Genomic DNA, 23,421 nt, shown 5'->3' with positions numbered 1-23,421 from the left:
TAGAGTCCCCATGTTGGTGATGATCAGGTCCAGTATGTTTTCCCCTCTTGTGGGAGTGGTAACAAGTTGTTCCATAGCATTTGAGTTTATAAATTCTAGGAACCTTTGGGCTAGGGTGTTGGAGCTAGAGTAATGCTCCCAGTCTATATCTGGGTAGTTGAAGTCACCCAATATAATGGTGTTTGGAGAGACCTTCATATGTTTAAGTATTCTCAGGAAGGCTGAGTGGGGTTCCTGTGTTTGGGAGGGTGGTCTGTAGCAGGCTATAAACTGGAAGGCAGTTTTACCCACTGTTAGTTGCACATGGATAGTCTCTGATCCTTCGTGCTGTGCCACCAACCTGGAGGTGTGGTTATCTTTGACGAATATTGATACTCCCCCTCCTTTTGTGGTTCGGTCCAAGTTTTGGGGCCGAAAAGCATGGTATGAGGTATAACCTCGTAGTGCTGGGGTGCTCTCGGGAGCCTTGAACCAGGTTTCTGTTACTGCACAGATATCGATGTTCTCCATGTTAAGGAGTTTCGAGTGCGTGCATCTTGAGGTTTAGACTTCTGGCGTTGAGTAGCATTACTCTTAGTTTCTTATCCCTTGTGATACCTATGGAGGTGGGTTTGTCTTTTGAGCCTTACCTAAAAAAGGCACTATGGGGGAAGCAAGAGCCTAGGTAAGCAAAATATAATACATAGGGTATAAAAGTGATGTACGGATGCAATTCCCCAAATTTCTTTGATGCCAGTCTTAACACCATTAATGGTTGTTGTTCTGAACTCCTTGTTGTTCTGCTGAATACATAGCCATTAGTTAAGTGCCCCATTGGGGTTGTTTTTTTTCTTTTCTTTGTTCTTGTATTATATTTTGCTTACCTAGAGTTTATGTCCTCCAAGAAGGGTTAATGTCAGTGGGGCAGACAGATTCCCCATAAGGATTATCACGGACAGTATCTGTTTTGTTTGGGTGCTTCCCCCTACCATACTTCTTGTAGCATTTGTGCCTAAGACACTTAGAAGCCATTTATTTGTACTCCCTGGCCATTTATCTTGAAAACCAATGGCTTAAACAGGTAGCCCAGGGTAACATGGTGGAATCCATTAACATCAGTATACTCCTGCTAGGTAAGAAGAAGGTCAAGAAGTATTAGTCAGATTCTTTAGCTTTCTAGCCTCCACCTGACATTCCTCTAGAAGCGAGTAATATCTCTGTAGACCTTTCAGCGTATACACAATATACTCTGCCATAACCCCATTGGAGACTAGCATGGATCTGTGGTTCGCACATCTTCTGATGCTTTGCAGGCATCTGCTCTGGACAGAGAGAACCAATGTTGATTATTTCAGATGGGTTTTTAGGGATTCCGCAGATATTAATCGGGGAGGAGGTTCTAGATACTCTTATTGAATCTCGTTAAGGGTCAGAACTTCCAGTATTTGTTAGGGGTGACATCCCTTCCAAGAAAAGACAGAAGATGAAGCATGTTTCAAGCCATCCTAAGGATCCTCAAAGGGAATGGCAAGAGTTTATTCAGGGCTTGTTTTCTGTCTTAATGGGCTTGAAGCCTCCTCAAGGAGTTTCAGTGCCTGTTCCTCCTTGGACCTCTACCCTTGCAAACAGCCTAGGGAACTGGATTCCTTGAATGAGGATTCAGAGTCTGATGAGGGGCCCCTTGTCCTATTCTTCACAGATGCATTCAGCTTTGGCTTATGGTTCTGATGAAGAGGAGTTTATTAGCCGTGAGTCCCCTTTTGAGGAATTGTCCTTTGGGGACACAATTGCTAGATAGATGGAATACTTTAAGTGGGATTCTTCTCCAGTATCTGATGTTCAGAGGAGATATTATGAGTTGTTTCAGGTGGATACTCCTAGACTATCTGCAGTTCCTCCTGTGTTGGCTGCCTTGTTAGACACTTTTATCGCTGCTTCCGAGTCTCCTGCTCCTAAGAAACCTGATAGGTTCTATAACATCTCTTGTCAATTTTATTTAAGTTTCCATCTGCAGATCCTGTTGTGGTATCAGTCTCTTCTGACAAACATGCTAAGCTTTTGCTCTTTTTCAAACTTTTGTCTTCTGATAAGAATAGTAGGGCATTGGAGAGGATTGTTAAAGGTTTACACTGCTTCTACTTTGGTCTTTATGGCTATTAATTACCAGACCCACACGACTAGATATACTCTAGTCTTTATTCCTCAGGCTTGTCAGGTTATTTCTGACCTCCCTGATTATAAAGGAATATTTTCTGCCATATCTGTTGTAAATTCTACTTTTCAAGTGGCTGTCCTGTCTATCAAGTTTAGCTATGATGCTGTGAATGCCTTTTCCACAGCTGTGGCTTTTGGGTCTGTCATGAGGCATTATTCTTGGCTTTGTGTCCAGTGTCTGCCTAAGGACATTAAGACCAATTTGTTGATTACTCCTTTGGATAATAAACATCTTTTTTGGAATCCTGCTGCTGACCTGTTTTAGTCTCTTCAAGAGAAAGGCAAGGCCTTGCAGGACCTTCAACATATTTTTGTCTTTCCTATCCCTAAGTTTCAGAGACGTTATCCTTTTAGATTGGCTTTTATCAGTAGGCAACCCCGCTGGGCCTACAAGGGCAGGAAGGGTGGGTGGCAAGCCTCCTCTGCTAAGGCTTCACAGATGTCTGTGGCCCAGAAGCCTCCTTTATATGATAAGCCTGCTTCTCTTTGACAGTTTGTCCCTCACCTTCTGTTAAACCAAGTTCCTTTGTCCCTTCGGCTTTCCCTTTGTCTTCCAAATTGGCTACTCATCACTTCAGACTCTTTCGTTCTTTCTGTCATCCATCAGGGCTACTTTATGGTATGAAAGTCTCTCCCTCCTCTTTCAGGGATTCCTCAATCTTATGTGGAGCAAGTTCCTCATTTCCTGGTGAGTCAAGGAACCGTTCAACGTGTTTTCCTTTCCCAAGTGGGAAAGGGTGTTTATTCCAGGATGTTCCTGGTTCCTCAAAAGGAGGGCACTTGGAGACCTATTCTGGATCTCTTCCTACTAAACACCTTTATCAGTGCCCCTCTTTTTGGAGGCTTACGTCTTCAAACCCTGATATTCTTTGTGTTTCACTGTTGCATTCATTACATTTGGGTAATCTGCTGGCAGGTTGCCCTCAGTCGGCCTGAATTCCAAAGTCTTGGGTCCTGTGTTGGTTGCGGTCTCCTCTTCCATGACATCAGGTCATCAGGGGTATAAAACATGCAGCTGACGCCATTTTCTTCAGTCTTTCTTGCCACACGGTGCCTGAAGTAGAAGCATTTCGCAAGTGCCGATCGGCTGACTACTGAAATATTCGAATTTGAGTTTCAGAACCGAAGTCTCCACTAAAGCTAAGTACCCCGTTGGGGAAACTTTTTTTCTTGCTTTTTACCGATGTCAGAAAAAGTTAATAATTGTATTACTTGTGGGAAGCAAATACCTCATAAGGATTTCCATTTATACTGTATTCCTTGCCTAGGCCCTGATCACAACGTGCCTGGCTGTCTGTTTTGTGCTAGATTTAACCAACGCATAATTAAGCGTCGGTATACTTTTGCATCAAAGTATTTTGGAAACAGATTTAACTACCCAGAAATGTCGTTGGATAGCAATCCGACTACCGGAGTACATAAAAAACGCAAAGAAAAGGACAGAGAAAGGCGGTCGAGATCCAAAACAGGCGACGAAGCTTCTCCTAAGCCAGTTGCCGGTTCGCCAGTACTCAGTGAGGCACTTTCGCAGCCCCTGATACCCGCTACCTTTGAGTCGCTGGCCTCTACCGACACCCATGTGGAGTCCGGCATGCCACAAGATACTCAAGGTATTCGACTGATGGATGTATCTCCCTCGGATGGGTCCGGAGCCGCTGAGCAGGCACCGGCTTCTGAGGGTGTATTCAGACCTCAACATTTGTATATCAAACCGACAACAGCTGCAAAACCAAAGACAAAAGCAACTTCTAAAAGTAAAAAACTAATGCATGAGCCATGTACACAGGCCTCTATGCCTAAAAAACAGATGATCAAAATAGCTGAAGATCTTATTACCTTGATCAGGGGTACCCATCCCCCTCCTGATAAGAGGCCTAGGCAAGACACTGATTATGAATCTTCAGATCAGGTTTCTATTTCTTCTGATTCCTCTTCTGATCAGGAATTATCTATACCTCCCTATGAAGATTCTGATGCTGAGGAGTCCATTCCATCTGCATCTCCTCCTAAGGATTATTCATTTGGAGAAACCTTCCATACTTTGACGGAGCATTTTCACTGGGAGAGTCAAGACTTCTCAGAATCAAACAAAAAAGAGGCTCAGGGATTTCCTTCTTCTCCCTCAGCACAGGCCTTTAGCCATTCCCCCTGTTTTAGACATTGTGGATTATGTGGTTTCGGAGTCAAGCTTGTCCCCTGACTCCTTGCCTCCAGCTCCCAGTACGCCTGACCGATATTACAGGGTCCCTGACTCACATAATTTTTTTATTTAGAAACCCTGCTGCTGATCCTGAAACTATTTCACAGGGTCCAAAAGGAGTTAAGGCCTCAACAGCAAAAAATCCTACCCCCCCCCCCGACAGAGATTCAAGGGCACTGGACAGATGGGGAAAAAAGATTTATACATCTGCAACCTTGGCAATCAGGGCCTTAAACTGTCAATGTCATATGCTTAAGTACCAACAGCATGTTATAGGATTGCTGAAACAGAAAATTATATTGATTTCAGAATGTGCAGAAAATAAAGAATTGTAGGAATTATTGCATGCAGCTGAACAAGTTGGAAAGCATACTTTGCAATGTGGTTTTGATTCCTTAGAGGCTTCCTGCAGGGCCGCAGTTACTGGATCTGTGATTAGGAGGCATGCCTGGTTAAAGGAACAAAATTTACCTGATCATGTTAAAGCTAAATTGCTAGATGCACCTTTACAGCATGATTCTCTGTTTGGTATTACGGCAGAAGAGGTTTTAAAGAAAATGGAAGACAAAGCTAAGTCTATGCAAACTATTAAAGACTTCTTACAAGTGCAGCCACCAAGATTCAGTAGACACTGGCCTACCAAAAATTGGTCCTTTCCTGTGTCAAACCGAGCTCAAAGGGGGCAAATCCAGATGTCCTAAGGGTTCCAGATACCAGGCGCAAGATTCATACAGGTCAAAGCAATGGGGCGCTTCCACCTCCAAATCTGGAGGAGTTAAAGCGCAAACCTACAGAATGCAATCTCAATGACTTCCCTCTGCCTTCACCAAGCACTTATCTTTTGGCAGCACCCATAGGGGGAAAATTAGCACTTTTTGCTCAGAATTGGCAGTTAATAACCCAGGACAAGTGGGTACTAAACATCTGCCAAAAAATCAATGGGCAGAGGCACAGAAACAAGTTATGTCCCTCATGGATATGGGGGCCATTCAGACAGTACCATAACAAGAAAAAGGACTAGGTTTTTACTCAAGACAGTTCTTGCTACCCAGAAAGGACAAGGCCTGGCGGCCAATACTGGATTTATTGATTTTGAACACATACCTGGACATTCCAAAATTCAAAATGCTGACTTTGCAACAGCTTTGCCCATGCTGGGCAAGATTGCTTGGCTGGTGACTTTAGACCTAAAAGAGGCATACCTGCACATCCCAGTAAACAATCATGCAGAAGATACCTCAGATTCAAGGCTGGCTTAATGCATTACCAATTCCCTGCACTGCCCTTTGGCTTAGCTACTGTGCCCAGGGTCTTTACAAAGTGCCTGGCACCAGTAATTGCATTTTGCAGACAAAGAAGTATACAAATATATCCTTACTTGGACTGTCTCATTCAAGCAGAGAACAAGACACTCTTCTTTGACACCTGGCATTTGTGAAAAGGCTTCTAACATGCCTACGGTACACAATAAATGAAAATAAGTCACAACTGGTACTCTCTCAAAAGATAACATTCCTGAGTGCAAGCTTGAATACAAATGCCCAGATGGCTTACCTCACGCCAGACAAGCAAAGGCAACTGACTACTTACTTCAAACTGATGGTAACAAAAACCCAGTCTTCTGCAAGACAAATTCTGCAGGCTCTGGGCTTCATGGCATCCTGCATACTACTGATTCCATATGCAAGACTGCATATGAGGAAACTTCAGTGGTGCCTAAAAAGTTTATGGAGTCAACATTCTCACACTCTGGAAACCATGATTCCTCTCATTCCCTGCCTGCAACAGAAGTTTCTATGGTGGGCAAAGGCATGTAATCAAAACATGGGACGGCCATTCACTCTACCCCCTGCCAGCCAAAGCATGACAACAGACACATCAGATTATGCCTGGGGGGCCCACATGGCAGGGAGATTCATTCAGGGCATATGGTCACCAAAACAAATGCATCTGCATATCAACCAGAAAGAGATGCTAGCTGTTCAAAATACCCTAACAGCCTTCAAGGACTTACTTCATCCAGGACAACTACTGATAAAGATGGACAACACCACAGTCATGTGGTATATAAACAAGCAAGGGGGCACACACTCATACCCCCTCTGCAGATTAGCCATGGCACCGTGGAACACAGCTTTGACCTACCGAATACATCTTCAAGCTCAATTCCTGCCAATAAAAAAAAAACACTCTGACAGACGATTTAAGCAGAAACCTTATGGACACTCACGAGTGGAAACTAAATCCACAAGTCTTCAGCATGATAACAGAGAAATGGGGGAGCCCAGACATAGATCTCTTTGCCTCTCCTCAAAGTTATCAATTGAAAAGATTCCACACAAGGACTTATCACAGACAAGCATGGAAAGTGGACACCCTATCCTTTAGTTGGAAAAACCTATCAGTTTACGCCTTTCCTCCTCTGCCTCTTCTCGCCAAGGTCCTCCTAAAAGTCAGACAGGAGAAACCAAAGATGATACTAATTGCCCCGGACTGGCCCCACCAATACTGGTACCCAGTCCTAAGAAACTTGTCTCAATACCCAGCTTGGACCTTGCCTCAAAGACCACAACTACTGTCCCAGCAAAACAATCAGATCCTGCACAATCAACTACAGACTCTGAACCTGGTAGCATGGCTGATCATGTAATCATACAAACACCTCTCAGTAAAGTACTAGAAAATCTTATGCTGACAAATGGAAGAGATTCTGTGCTTGGAATCGAGCACAAGGAACTGATACAGCAGAACCAAATATTCCTCAGATATTGCAATACTTAACTGAGGTGCTTGAAAAGGCCTATCTTTCTCATCAATTAAAATCCATGCCTCTACCATTTCAGCTCATTACAATACAGAGCCACCAATATTTTCTCATCCTTTACTAAAGCAGTATCTTAGAGGAGCCAAAAATTTAAAGCCTCCTAGAAGATCACCATTGCCAGCATGGGACCTCAATTATGTGTTGGAAAAGCTCACCCTGCCTCCATTTGAACCAGCTGCTACCGCTGATATAAAGTTCTTATCATGGAAAACAGCTCTGCTACTAGCAATTACTTCAGCAAGAAGAGTTTCAGAGCTACAGGGCCTCATGGCTATAGAGCCTTTTATCATATTTTACCCAGACAGGGTATCTTTGAGGACAAATCCTACATTTATGCCTAAGGTGGTTTCCAGTGTGGCTCTTAACTAAACAATTCATCTGCCAACCTTTTATCCAAATCCGCAGAACAAGGAGGAGAGAATTCTGCATTCCTTGGATGTACACAGACAACTGATATTCTACTTAAGCAGGACTAAAGCTCTAAGAAAAACTGAGCAATTACTAGTGACATATGCTGCAGGATCAGAGGGCAAGGCTACTTCAAAGCAGACAGTTTCAAAGTGGATAAGCCACTGCATTCGTTTCTGCTACTTACACCATTGTAAACCTGTGCCCAAGGGCATTAGGTCTCATTCCACCAGAGCTGCAGCTACTTCAGCAGCCTTTCTAAGGGGAGTACCAACCAAAGACATTCTAGAGGCTGCTACTTGGAGTTCTGTTCACACCTCTACAAAGCATTATCATTTGCCTCTTTACTCTAAATCCGGAGCAGGCTTTGCCACTGCAGTTCTGCAGGGCCTTATAGCCGCTCCTAATGCTGTTTAGCTCCAGTCCCCCAACCATAGCTTTGGGATTCTACCCAAATGTAATGACTGCAACAGTGAAACACGAAGAACATAGTACAGTCGTGTACACTTACCATAAATGTAGATGTTAGAGTGTATTCACTGTTGCAGTCCAGGTTATCCTCCCGCCATCCCCCCATCATTCTGGAGTTTATCTTTCCTTCTCTATCTTCTACAACCTATGTGGTGTATTTGCTTGTAGATGAAGGTAAAGTTTATATTGATGCATTTTTTTTTTCTACCTTTTTGGGGGCATTTGACATCGGGGATAAGAAAAACTAAAGAAAATGGTGTCGGCTGCATGTTTTATACCCCCGACGACCTGACGTCATGGAAGAAGAGACAGCAACATACGCAGGACCCAAGACTTTGAAATTCAGGCCAACTGAGGGCAACCTGCCAGCAGATTACCCAAATGTAATGACTGCAACAGTGAATACACTCGAACATCCACATTTATGGTAAGTGCACACAACTGTACTTTCCCTCTTTTACTACCCCAGGCTTTTCTGGTGTCTTTGAATCTGAAGACTGTTTACCTTCATATCCCTATTCACCATCCTGTCAGGAAGTTTTTATGTTTATTTCTTCCTTTCATTTTCAGTTCTCTGCTTTACCTTTTGGCCTCTCTATTGTCCAAAGAGTATTCACAAAATGCCTAGTTCCTGTGATTGATTTCTGCAGGCACCCAGGCATTCAGGTTTTTCCTTGTCTAGATGACCTGTTGCTTCAGGCACCTCCTCTCAGTCACCTGTTACAGGATCTGGAGTTCACCATCTCTCTTCTTCAAAGTCTGTGGTTCAATATCAACTTCCAAAAGTCTGTCTTGACTCCCTCTCATGATCATGTGTATCTGTGATAAGGACAATGCCATTATTGGTGCCTCTTCCACCTCCAAAAATGTTATCAGTGACAGCCTTCTTTCAGTTTCTTCTTCCTCTGACTGCCATTCCAGCCAGAGAGTTTCGGGCCCTGGGATTCATGGCCTCTTCTATTCCAGTGCTCACTTTTGCTAGAATGTACATGTGGAAGCTTCAGTAGTACCTGAAGTCGGTTTACCTGCAGCATTGCCACCATCTGGATTTCAGTGTATTTCTTCTTCCTTGTCTGAAGTGGGATTTTGGGAGGTGGATTCAACAGTTTGCTGTCAAGCCAGGCCTGCCCTTTCAGCCTCCAGTCCCTTCTCAATAACTGTTCACCAATGCCTCAGACATGGGGGTGTGGTACTTCATGTGGTCCCCTGTAAGTTCAGGGTTTCTGACCCCCCCCCCCATCAGAAGTCAAACCATATGAACATCATAGAGATAAGAGCTCTGATTCAGGCCCTTCAAGCTTTTCACCCATTGTTCTCCAGGCTCTTTGAAGGTGTACACAGACAACTCTACAGCAATGTGGTATGTCGACAAGCAAGGAGGCACAAAATCTTAACTCCTGTGCAGGATGGCTGTTCAGGCTTTGGAGGTGGTTCTGAGTTATCAGTTATTCTTCAGGCAGTATACATTTCCTTTAGAGCACAGTCTAGTGGCAGACTGTCTGGGTGCTTCACAGAGCTATGTTTCTGGACATTGTCCATCAGTGGGTTATTTTCCCTCCCCTGTGATCAGGCAATTAATGCATCTGGCCAGGGACAATCACCACAAGTTAACCTCACCAGCTGGACTTCCTTACACAGGACAAGGAGTCTCTCATCCATCGTCACTTTTCTACTCTTCAGCTGGCACTGTGGGTGATGGGTTTTGATCCCTATCAGGCACCTCTTTTTTGAGGACATGCTCAGGGTTTTACAGGAGGCAAGGAAACCCTCAACCAGAAAATCTTATATCTAAACAAGAGATTTTCTGTCTGGTGCCATGCTCGTAACCAGGACCCTTTTTCAGTAGGGTTCCCCTTGGTCCTCTTATTTGTGCGAGTTGCTGAATCTCTGTTGGCCTTTTGTTCTGTAAAGGCCCATTTATCAACCATTTCTGCTTGTTTACCCTTGAGTCCTTTCTTGGCTTCTCGTCAAACAATTTCTTAAAGGCATCCTGCATCTTAGGGCTCAAAGGAAACCTATCCCTCTTCCTTGAGACCTTTATTTTTGTTTTGGAAAAATTGACTCTGGCTCATTTTGAGCCTACAGAATCTACTTTTTTCAACACTGCACCTGGAAGACTATTTTGTTGCTGGCTCTTACTTCTGTTCAGATGGTTTCTGAACTCTAGGCCCTTATGGCCATTCCTCTTTTTTTGTTTTTTCATATGGACAAAGTGTCCCTTTGTACTAATCCTTCTTTTATGCCCAATATAGTAAATAAGTTGCCCTTGTACCAATCAATACAACTGCCTTCCTTTTTCTCAGTCTGCTAGTGAGAGGGTCTTGCATACCTTGGATTTGCACAGACAGCTCGCGTACAATTTGGATAAAACTAAGGCCATTTGTAAGTCTGATCAGCTTTTTGTTTCCTTTCAGCCCAGGACATTGGGTTTGGCTGTTTTTAAGCAAACTATCTCCCCCTAGATATCTAAGGCCATTTCCTTTTGTTATTCTTTTCATGGCAAATGTCTGTGTACTTCTGTTAGAACTCACTGCATTAGGGCTGTCACCTATTCTGGTGCTTTCTTCAAGGAGCTGGACACCAACTCCATCCTTGAAGCTGCTACTTGGCTGTCAGTACACACTGTACCTTTTCTAAGCATCATAAGTTTGATATGGGTTCTGGGGCAAGAGCAGGTTTTGCTTTAACTATTTTTTATGAGCTTGTTGAGGGCTCTTCTCAACTTTCCACCTCCCATTCTCGAGTTTTTTTCTCACCCTATAGTAAAGCACACTTCAACAGTGACACTGAAAGACATAGTACGGTTGTGTAAAAATCTTAACATAACAGTAGATGTACTTCTGTTCATTGTTACAGTATTTGCTCCCTCCCACCAACCGCCTCTTGTTTGTTCTGTTTTTTGTTTTTGATTCCTTTCTGGCTTAGGGTCCCCACCCTTTTCTTCTGCATTTTTTCCTTCTGAATGTCCATGAACTCCTTTCTCCTATGGAGACTGTTCTGTACTGGTGCACTTCAGTACTTGGTTGTAACTCACAACTCGAACTCAAGCCAAAAAAAAACAAACTACTACTTTCCCCCCCAAATCCTTCTCTTTGTCTTTTCTCCTGATATACAGTCATTGAAGTCACTTCTCATAATAAATTATTAGGGAGTGATAGTGGATACTAATCTTACATTCGACCTGCATATGTAAAATTGCATAAGAAAAACTCATCAAAAACTAGGGACACTTTACAAAGCCAAAAACCTTTTCACCAACCCAACTAAAACTACACTTGCCATTACTTATCTCCTTCCCACACTTTTTTATGGTGCTCCCATCCTTACCGACCTCCAGGCTTCACAAAAATTAAAACTTGAACAATGCTGTAACAAAGTTGATAAATTTGCATCACATACCTCTTTCAGCACCCACCACTGTATAGCACTAAAAGCTTAAATTGGTTAGAACTGCCTCATCAACTTATATGTGTATATATATATATATATATATATATATATATATGTGTGTGTGTGTGTGTGTGTGTGTGTATATATATAGATACATATATATATATATATATATATATATATATATATATATACATACACACACACACACACACACAGCTTCTTACCACGTATAAAATTATCCAGCATCCATCTGCCTGTGCAGCAGTAAAAAGCATTCTACACAACTATGTTCCCAGTCAGTCACTGAAATCCAGTGACCAAAAACTCCTCTCTACAAACCTGTCAAATTTGCTGGCCATTGTCTATTCTCATACAAGGTTGCTAAGACCTGGAACTACTTTCATGTATCCATCAGGTCAGTACCCTCCCTCCCATCTTTCAAGACCATTCTGAAAATACTTCCTAGCTACAGTATGGCTTTGTTCTTGCTCAAAACCATGATAAACAAAATCCTTAAATGTGAACAAGTACTTTTACATTCCTTACACCTGCTTACTTCACTTACCTTCTTACTTCTATTAAATTCTGTTTCCTCACTCTTTCTAAATATCTCTTAAGCCCATTTTTCCCTCACTTCATATTGCGGTTCCGGTTTGTATTAGACTAACTTGCCTTTCATTTCTCTACAAGCTATATAATTGTTTCTAAATATTAAATAATTGTCATATAACTTGTATTGATTCTTAACCCGTGATTTGATGACAGTTTTCATTTGATCCTGGACATGTGTTCATTTCCCAACCTTGGAACCGACTCGGCCATTACTACAGCTTGCAAAAGCCAAAAACTGTCAAGCTTAACCATTACCCACAATGGTTCTCTCCAGTTTACCTCAGATCTCATTTGCCACTCTTCTTGACAGATGTGTTCTGTATTGTTCTTGAGCTAAGTGTTGATTATATATATATATATATATATATATATATATATATATATATTTATCAAAATCTGGAAGAGTTTTCTACTTCTTTACCTTCTTATTAGTCATTAACCCACCAACTTCTTCCTATCCTTTTTTAGAATTGCCCTCTCCTTCTCTTTCCATACACCTCTGTGTATTCTGAACTGTCATTGTTGATAGTTTTCTTCCTATTTATTTCTCCTTCTATTAAAAAAAAGTTTCTGGATTCAAAATGCGCCAGAAATGCAGGCACAAAATTCCTATATCAGACACTCATTTGCTGTGTGTTTTTTGCCTAGGCCCTGTTCACCTTCAAGAAAACTGCACTATATGCAACAGTTTCAGTCACAGGGTGTTAGTGGAAAGACGTAGCAAACATATTTTGACAGGTGTGCATTGCTTAATAGCCACTTCTATATTTTGCGTTTTCAGCCTTTTAAGTTCGACTAAGATGCATTTGAAAGAATCCGTCTTCAGTCTTCTAATATAGACCCTGTCTGTGTCCCATATAATAGGTTTATTTTTTTGCAGTTTCAGTTTTGTTTTGTTTTGTGTGTGTATGTCTGTGTGTGTGTGTGCCTGTGTGTGTAAAACAGTAATTTTGAAATAAGTTGATTATAAGAAGGAAGCGGCAATTCCAAATGTTAGGTTTGATCTTTTCTGCTAATAAGATCTCATTGGGGTTTGGTATTCATTTTTGTTACCTTTGTGCATAGCTGCTTCAAATGTGTGTCTTTTATCTGCTTGATGCTTAACAGACATGTGTCATGTATGTATTTCCAGGGTATGTTGTGTATGTGCTTCTGTCATTTAGTCTTAACAATTGGGGTATGTTCATGTTAAACCTGTTTTGTTTTGTTGTCTGTGCAGTTTTCTCTTTCGTTCTGTCTAGTCAAGTACTCGTATGTTTTCTTCTTCCCTCTGAGGCCACTGCATGCATAATCTGCAAATGTGACAATGTAGTATGTACACAGAAATTACAATGAAAGAACACACACCTTTATTAATTAACCGTTGTTTTTCCATCCTGCCTCGTCCCAGTGGAAATGAATCAAATTTGTTTTACAACAAAGTAGTTCTTATAATAGTTATAAGTAGTTATAAATAGTTATAAGAGTAGTTGCAAGTTTCAGATTTAGTTTGAAGAAACTGGAGGTAGGAAGTTTCTAATAGCGGTGGTTTGTTAATCTACCAAAATGTTTTCATCTCTAGACATTCAGATTCATTTATTGTGTAGTAATCATTTCTGCAATTTGGATAAGATTAGTTAAAGAAGCAAAAGCCCAGCCTACATTCTTACACAGAAAACTACTAGAAATGAGTAATATTTTTCTACTTTTATTGCATAAAATTATGTTTTATTTTTCTCTGGCAGGACCCTGATGATTGGCTGGGTTGGCTCCCTGCTACTGGAATGGTATGACTGGCAGAGTGTGTTCTTCTTCTCAGGCTTGCTTACCTTGATTTGGGCATTCCAGACATGGAACCGCTTCTTCAGAGGAAAAGGTACCCAGGCACATCTCTGGTTATTGTTATGTAGTCATAGTGAGCATATTTTGTCCTAGAAACGTCTGCTTCAACGGTACAGAGTTATGATATCCTTCTGAGATCCTAGATCCTTGTTTAGTGTATTCTGTTCAGAAGTACTGAGACTGCTAGTTTACACTCTGTGAGTCTGCATCATTACTTACTGTCACTCTTGAAAGAGGAGATTTGGACTCCAGTAAACAGTAAGCCCCTGTCTATTAACTACAGTTAGGCAAATCTTCTTAGTGGTACCTGTGTAGATGTTGGCACTGAAATGCGTGTGCCTTCTGAACAGTTAGTTTTGCACTGGCCCTTGATGACTTATACAGACCATGATAGTTCTGTGGTTCTTGTACGAGTCTGGCTGTGCAGGAACTATAAATGTTTTCCTGCCAGAGTTTCTGCAGAACAGTGTCCTATGTCCTCAGCTTAGTGATTTCTGGACTTCAGAAGTTCAGCTCAAAGTGCTCTGTAATGATAATTTATGTATTTTCCCAGTAATTATGGTTTGATTTCCGAACACACACATGCACACACAACATACATATAAAATGGTCTAATCACCATTCACATACTTCTGTGCATGCATACTGTTGCTTTCGTGTTGGTACACAAATACACGAGTTTTCATGGGTTCTGTTTAAGCAGCTTTATTCTATACAAACACATCCCTGTAAAGGCTTATTTGACTATGTCTAAGTAACTTATATACAAAATAGCTGCTGCAATCATACGTGCTCACTCACTGACTGCTTCTACAAAATGGCACTAGGGATTGCACACACAGCCTCCCATGCTTGTTAAAGACATAGCACACACATGCTACACTCTGATCTGCATCCTCCCTCTTTGAGAAATAGATTATGCAATTTGTCATGAGATTATTTAGCATGCAGAAATCACAGATAATCTAAAGACATGCATTATATAATACTAAGTACACATATATGTGCAGTCAAGTCCACGTTGCTGTGTTTTTCACACTAGGATTAGAAACTCATCTATATCGTGTGACATAAAATTGGGAATCAGATTTAACAACTGGAACAGTTTCTGCAAAATTTGACCTGTGGAATGTTCAAATTACTTTCTGGCACAGAATCAGACTTTTGAGCACAATGTCTGACTCAGTCTTTGATTTAGAGTCTGTGTCACAGATACAATGTTGTGACTGCAATGGTGATGATTCTGGTACAAGAAGATTATGTGTACGATTCCTCCTATACTATACACCCTCGGAGCTTACCTAATAAGATCTCGGTTCGGCACAAGTGCCTGCTATTTGCCCTGGTCGATCAAAACCTTTTGTTGTCTGAACTCGTATTGTCTGCACTTCCTTCAATGAATAAAGTAATCTGCTCGATCTGTCATAACTAGATTTCTGGATATTACGCTTCTTTAACAATTGAGCCTTGATGGTTTTATTGTTCTTAGAATTAGGCTTAACAAACGTGATGAAATAGGTAGCGTAGTTCTAGTTTGTCTGGAAAGTAGTCTTTGAGCAGGTGAGCCAAGAATATCGTCACAAGGTATGTTTCTGAGATTAAAGTAAATTTACGAATGCATCGATATTGTCACGCTTTGACTTTTCATGTAATTGCTTTGCAGTCTGTACTGCTCGTTCAGCTAGACCATTGGATTGAGAATACTCAGGACTACAAATGACATGTACAAAGTCCCATTCTGTTGCAAATTTCTGAAACAGCTGGCTAGTAAATTGAGTACCATTGTCAGAATAAAGTTTGTGTGGACTACCATGAACTGAGAAATGACGTTTTAGCTTAGTGATAACAGCTGTTGAGGTTAAGTTTGGTAGCAGATCAGTCTAAAACCAGTTTGAGTAAGAGTCTACCAAAACCAAATAGTGTTGATTATTCCATTTAAAGATATCAGTTGTTACAGTAGACCAAGGTAGTTCAGGTATTGGATTCAGCTGAAGTGGTTCTCTCTGCAAATGCACTCTGGTACTATTACATACTGAACAAGAAGAAAGAACTCATCAATGTTTTTTGATAATGAAAGCCAAATTACTAGTTCTCTTGCCCTTCTCTTAGTGGATAATAAACCTGGGTGACCACGATGCAAAATTTGAATATACTCATGCTGTAAGGAAGCAGGAACATCAGTTTTAGGAGCTTTGAAAATAATGCCATCTTCCATCAACAATTCATCTCTGTGAGGAAAATACGATTGCACCTCAGGTGATACACTAGATTGGTTTGATGGCCATCCAACACTGATGTAGTGATTAAGCTTTTGTGAAATCTGATCAGTCATAGTGTGATCTCTCAGCTGGTCTAGTGGTAGAAAAATTACGCACTGACATTACATCAAAGTCAAAGGTTTCAGCATCAAGCTGTTCTTTTGCACTTCTAGGTAATTCGGACAAGGTACCATCCAGATAGAGCAATTTACCTTTAGTGTAGACCATTTTGAAATTGTAATTTTGCAATTTGAGCATCAGTCTTTGTAATCTCACCAGAGCAGAATGCATAGGCTTCTTTAGAATAGTAACTAGAGGCTGATGATCCGTTTCAATTTGAATAGCTTCTCCATAAATATAATTGTGAAACTTGGAATATGTGAAACCTATTGCTAAAAGCTCTTTCTCAATTTGTGCATAATGTATCTCAGTTTGAGTTAGTGTCTTAGATGCATAGGCTACTGGTCTGCCCTCTTGAAGAATCACTGCACCAAGACCAAAATCACAGGATAGGACAACTGGTTTATTCACATCATAGTACCTTAACGTGGGGAGTGGGGGGATGGAAATTTTCTGCTTAAGCTTATCAAATGCTTTCTGATGATGTAACCATGACTATACAACATTTTTGCATGTTAGCTCTCTCAAAGGTGCTGTCAACTCACTGAAATCTGGTATAAATTTGCCCAAATAGTTGACCATGCCAAGAAAACGCCGTACACCTTGCACATTATCTGTTGCTGACATCTCGTAAATAGCTGTTTGTATGTCTTGTAACAAATGTCCTATGTAGGTTACTTCTGGAAGTCTGAATTTGTACTTCAGAGGATTAAACTTCAAATTGACTTCACATGCTCTGCCTAGTACTTTCTTGAGGTTTCTGTCCTGCTCCGCTTCGCCATTGCCTCCAAGTAATAGATAGTCTACTATTATGGCACAAGGATAACCTGAAAAAAATTTGTTCCATTGCACACTGAAAGACTTCACTTGCAGAATTTATTCCAAATAGCATCCTTAAGAATCTGTATCTGCCAAACTGAGTACCAAAAGTAGTTTGAAATGAAAGTCTGCGATCAAGCATCACTTGCCAAATAAACTCTCTGCATCCAAAACAGATAATGCAGTGGCATTTGGTATTAGAACTGCAACTTCCTCAACTATGCGCATTGGATGATATGGCCTCTCTAATGGTTTGTTCAAATCTCTAGGGTCAGTGCATATTCTGATTTCATCTGAGCCTCTGTTATGAGTGGCTACCATGGATGACACCCATTCAGTTTGTTCTGTGACTGGACAAATCACACCTTGCTGCACCATCTTATCCAACTGAGCTTTGACTTTGTCTTGCATTGCTATTGGAACGCTTTTGCTGCTCTGACCACTGGAGTGACCTCAAGGTCTAATTTCTTGGAATACAGAACTGGAAGTTTGCCCACCTTATCATCAAAAACATCAGCATACTCTGAGAAAATGGCTTCTGAAAAACTTGAACTTGGAACTGCACTCATATGATGAACTTTAGCAAAAGAAAGCAAATTCATTCTCATACTATCTTTGAGACCTAGTAAAGATTGCACTGGTCATTGAACTACATAGAATTGTAAGTTGTAACAGTTCCTAGCCAAATAACATGAAAGTATTACTGAACCTTCGGTTGAATTTCTTCACCTCCATACGCAGCAAGTCTCGCAGTGCTGGTTACATTGAGTTGTTCGTTGGTTCTCACTTTTGCAAATGTATCTGCTGATATAACATTGCACTTTCATCCAGTGTTTACTTTGAGCTCTGTGGATTTCCCATTGATCCGAACTGTGCAAAACACTTTACTCCTTGTCAAGAAGTTTACTGCATCAACTCTTTCTCCCAGCACTGATGCACCATCCGTGTAGAAAGCTGACTGCTTTGGCTCTACTTGATCAACTTGCTTTCTTGTGCGATCTTTCTTTACAACTGTGTGAGTCTTACTTGATTTGCAAAACTTTTGAAAGTGGTTCCATTTCTTGCACTTATGGCATTGCTGACCATATGCTAAACACTTCTCTCTTTTAGACTCATGATTTGCATCACAATAACAATAGTTAACAAAGCTAGACTTGGGTTTTGCTGTCTCATGTTTGTATGGCACTGAGTTGGTGGTGGAGCTTGCACTTTTGCTGGAACTCTCTGGAAAACTTGGCACCTTCTTTGGAAACCCTGTTGGGTGCCTTTTGCTTAGGCCTGTTTCTGCTTGACATTTGTTGCATACTGTCTGTCTGCTCTGGAGTTTACTGAAACCATGTTTTTGACACTTGTAAGCATGTTCGTGTGCCTTTCTGTCACCTCATGAATCTGATAAATCTTTGTTGCTTTGCTTAATGTCAAATCACTGTCACGAAACAAAATATTTTGCAATGCAGCACTGCTAATACCACATACAAGTCTGTCCTTTATCAGCTCATCTTTCAAGTCCACCACACCAACACGTTTTAGCCTTGTTCCTCAAGTCAGTTATATAAGCTGCAAATGTTTCCTCTGGCTTCTGATTTTGTGTGTAAAACATATACCTCTCTAATGTTCGTTTGGGAGTTGCACATTTCTTTGAACTTGCATTTTAAACTCTCTGGGTCTTAGCTTGCACAACAATATAGTGGTCTGCACCCTCACCTTCATATACTGCTGGTGCATATACAAATGATCGCTCTCTTTCTGTAGCCTCAGATCCTGCTAGAGTTAGCAAAATAAATGCCCTTGTGTGTGCATCTCTATCTGCTTAAACTGCTTGTATAAAAATATCATACTGCTGTTCAAATATTCTTCAGTTCTCAAACACAAGTGGTTGAGGTTTTCTAAATCCATCTGCCATATTAGCATATACCAGCAAAGGGTTTTGTAAATACTTACAAATACACACGCACACACACACACACACACACACACACACACACACACACACACACACACACACACACACACGCACGAGTAGACATGTGAGCAAATGTGTGTGCTCATGTCTATATGAATATATGACACAACTGGTCCCCCTGCACCCTCCATGTAGAGGGCTTCCCCCCACTCCCTCCTTTATATATACTAATTGGGGAGAAAACTAAAAATAGTACTCACTGGGAATCTTTGTCAGGCAATGAATAGAAATACATCAGAACCCACAAAGACTCAGTTTATTTGTGTACCAGCATAAAAGCAACATGGTGTCAGAACCGGGATGGAAAAGAGCAAAACATTTGGAGTCATGAGATGTAAAGACAGTGAAGATAAAACCAAGAGAAAACTGTGTGTGTGTGTGTGTGTGTGTGTGTGTGTGTGTGTGTACGCACATGCTTTCTTCAGAATTAAATTTTCTTAGCTTATATATGCACATATACACATACATACACACAAACGCACACGTTTTATATATATATATATATATATATATATATATCTATACATGTATATATATATATATATATATATATATATATATATATATATATATATATATATATATATATATGTAATATATATCTATAGAACCACTACTAAATACCGAACACTCACTCTACCGACGCCCAAAATCCCGAGACCAAACACCCAAAACACTACAATACCGTAAAACCAAAACCGCGAAATTCAAACTACCGAAAACTACACACAACATACACCACACACAGACACATACACACACCTTCCCCCAAAACACAAATGCACAAACCTAACCTACAGACAAGCACCCTCCATGTGGGGGGCTGTGGCCCCCACAGCCCCCCTTCTTAAATATTCTAACTCCAAGGTCGCACTACCCAGACAAACACATGAGTACACCACCACACGCCTACATCCCCTCGCACACACACACATCGCACTCACAAGACACACTTACACTCTAAACCTCTAACCAACACAGTTAAACAGAAATACTTATCTGCCCTTTCACAATACCGTAACACCAGAAGCGCGAATTTCAAACTCCCGATAGTCGGGATTTTGAAATTTGCACTTCTGGTCTTTCGCTAGTTTGGTGTTTCGGCTATATGGTCTCGAAAGTTTGAAATTCGGTATTTCAAACTTTCGAGATTATGTAGTGTTCCCATATATATATATATATATATATATATATATATATATACATACATATATATATATATATAGAGAGAGAGAGTACAATGTATTAGTTCCTTGTTATCTGCTGTGTGTGTGTCCAAAATGTCAGAAATGTACTACATTTTTATGTTTTTCATCTAAAGTGTGAGAAAAGATTATATTTATGTATTTATTTTCAGATCCTGTAGAAATTATTGCAAAAAGCATTGTATTTTGTATAAATATGGTGCTTATCTGGTGGGCTTCTGCTAAAATTAGCTCTGCCCAGTTAAAACTTCTTAATTGCCAAAAAAAATATATAAACATATGAACATTTTGTGAAATAAACTGAAATCTGAGCGGGAATGAAGCTACTGTGGCCAGCTTGTAGCCCTGAAACATTGATCATTAATGCAAGGATGCTGGTGTTACACTGCTAGACATGCTGTAGATTGGATTACATATCATTTGTGCTATTGGACTTTTTACATCAGCGACCTCTGTGTTACACTGGTTTATGATGTTTAGTGGATGACACTTGAACTATGCTGGCTGTCATCTCATCGCAGTGCATTTAAAACCTTTCTCTTTGCAGGTCCATTGTTGTCTTTAGAAAGCGCTGGAGCTTATGTATCTCCATCAAAGCATGCTCAAGTGCCATGGAAGCAGTTGTTTAAGAAAGCCCCTGTGTGGTAAGTGCTATCTAGTGGTATATTATACAAAGTAAGTTTGATGCATATTAGAGGTCCAAGGTTCACCATCATCAAAATATTTATTCTGGGGAAAAGGAAGTAGTCATTAAGGTAATGGTCCATTGTTATATTGTGTCACTTCATGATGGTTTCAGTTATCTTTATAGCTTTTGTATGAAAAAGAAAAGTGAAAAGAAACCACTGTGAGATAAGGTGACCCAGGCTGTATTCCAAAATGCTTCTCTGTAGCAGTGTTGCTGTTTTGTGATGTAGGTTGAACTAGGGATTTTTCTCAGTCAGTTAAGAGTGAGGTTTTACTCCCTGCAGACAGTAATAATGTAGAGAGTCCCCTCATTAATTCTGACACCGCTAGTCATGCTATGGTGTTAGCCATGCCTATAGTGCAGTATGAGCTACCTTGTACCATGAAAGCCGATAGTGCTTGAAGTGCAGACTATATGTGGTACTTTTGTTTTTCTGTAACTTTATCACTGTACTGAATTTGCAGCAGTAAGTGTCAAGTTTAGGCACATTAACTTTGAAAAAAATGAATCTGAACAAGAAATGCAAATGGTAGCTTTTCTTGTTCAGCTGAAAAAAATTCTCATATGTAATTTTCCTTCTGACTGACCATTTTGGTCAGTTGTGATCCATCTGGCCAGTGATTTGGAATGTGTCACTTAACCAACCAACTGCTGATAAGTATTAAAGAGTTAGCATAAATGGAAACTAGCATAACTTAATAAAGGCTGCAGATGGAGGTGGAGAGTAGTGTGAAGGAATGACAAATGCCATTGTACTGCCTGAAACATCTTATAGCACTTCTGGCTCACTGTCTGCTTCCTAATTCCATAGCTCTTATTTGTATCACAGGGATTCTTCACATTTGTGGTTTCATCACAGTCAATTCTGTTGTTTGTCACTTGCTTGTCCTGCTTTTTGGTTAATATATTACTGCATAGAAGATGTAAGAAGCTAGTCAATACCCCCACAAAAGGTGATAATATCTTGGACTTGGTATTAACCAACATGAGTAACCACTGCAGCATCCCTACAGTATCATCCTCCCTGGTAAGATCCGACCTTAAAGCTGTCACTTTTGAAGTCGCCATCTCCTCCACCCCCCCCCTAGCTAGGGTCAAACAAAAAAGACTTCTCCAAAGCTGATTACAGCATCCTGAGGGATGGTATAAACCGCTTCACAGCTCCCCACCTCTCTAGGAACTGGCACCAGTATCCAAAACTATACCAAAGCACTATATGAGCATTTCTATAGATGCATGGAATCAGGAATACCCGACAGGACCAAATCATCCTCTGCAAGGAAGAGTAAACCTGTCTGTTGGACTTCTGCAATAAATAAACTCATAACAAAAGGAATAAATTGCTGTCCAGGACCAAGAAGGAGCAGGTGTCCAATTGGAAGCAATCTCTCCTTAGCTAAACAAGTAAATAAGAGCACTAGTGAGATCCTCCAAAGCACTGGTGATATCCTCCAAATCAAACTTTGAGTCCAAATTGACCACATCTACTAGAGATAATCATAAGGTGTTCTTCACCTGAGACAATCATAAGGCCTTCATCTATGTTCACAATCTCAAAGTAAGCATCCAGGTCAAGGACACCACATATACAAATGTCATAAATATAGCGAGCTTGCTTGCTGACAGATTCAGCGAAAACTTCACCCCTGTCAGTAAATCAGGACATTCCCAGTACCTGCCCCCTTCTCCTTATATCTAGGGAACAGGTCATCACTGCTCTCTCAAAGGCAAAAAATACAGCCTCCATGGAACCCGATAACATCCCAGGCTGCATCTTACATGAACTCTGGCAGGAACTTGCAGCACCATTAGGCACCCTATTCAACCAAAGACCAAGTACCAGGTTTGTCTCAAGTGAATGGAGGACAGTCACTGTCATCCATTTGCACAAAGATGGAGCGTCCATCAATCCAGGAATTTATAGACCCATCAGCCTAACTAGCCTGATCTGTAAGGCCATGGAATGGATTATTATGGACCTCATTAACAAGGACATTGGCAACCTCCAAACACTGAATCCCAGACAGTTTGGGTTTGTCAAGGGGAGGTCATGTCTGTTAAATTTGGTCGACTTCTTTGAGAAAGTTACCAAAGCCAGAGACGAGAGAAATATGGTGCAGACCACCTACCTTGACCTGGCCAAAGCCTTCAACACTATCCACCACTCGGGCATAATAGACAAACTCTGTCAGCTATGCATAAATTCATATGTTACCAGGTGGGTAGCTAACTGGCTCACTGATAGAGCCCACCTAGTTAAAGTAGGGGAAGCCACCTCAAGCAGTAGATCCGTAACAAGGGTCATACCCTAGGCTTCGGTGTTGAGGCCTCTGTTATTTGGGATATACTTTTCTGAAGTGCAGGCCAAAAACCAGTGGGCTATGGCTGACCAGGTTTGCAGATGACTGCAAGCTGGGCACTCTCATCAGTTTCCCTAGTGATGTGG

The 23,421-nt window shown here is 40.9% G+C and overlaps 1 protein-coding gene across 1 annotated transcript in view; it reads left to right on the top strand.

The window, feature by feature from the left end:
• The window catches only part of SLC17A9 (solute carrier family 17 member 9), a 679,555-nt gene that overhangs the window by 253,504 nt on the left and 402,630 nt on the right, over window positions 1–23,421 (top strand). The window contains exons 5-6 of the mRNA XM_044089907.1: window positions 13,826–13,956; window positions 20,835–20,931. Of these exons, the coding sequence (XP_043945842.1) occupies window positions 13,826–13,956; window positions 20,835–20,931 (228 nt within the window). The remainder of the gene's footprint in view (window positions 1–13,825; window positions 13,957–20,834; window positions 20,932–23,421) is intronic.

This window comes from Protopterus annectens, chromosome 12.part0 (assembly GCF_019279795.1).
Source record: "Protopterus annectens isolate FY-2018-M chromosome 12.part0, PAN1.0, whole genome shotgun sequence".
Lineage (NCBI taxonomy): Eukaryota > Metazoa > Chordata > Ceratodontiformes > Protopteridae > Protopterus > Protopterus annectens.
This window is presented reverse-complemented; position numbering and strand designations above follow the sequence as displayed.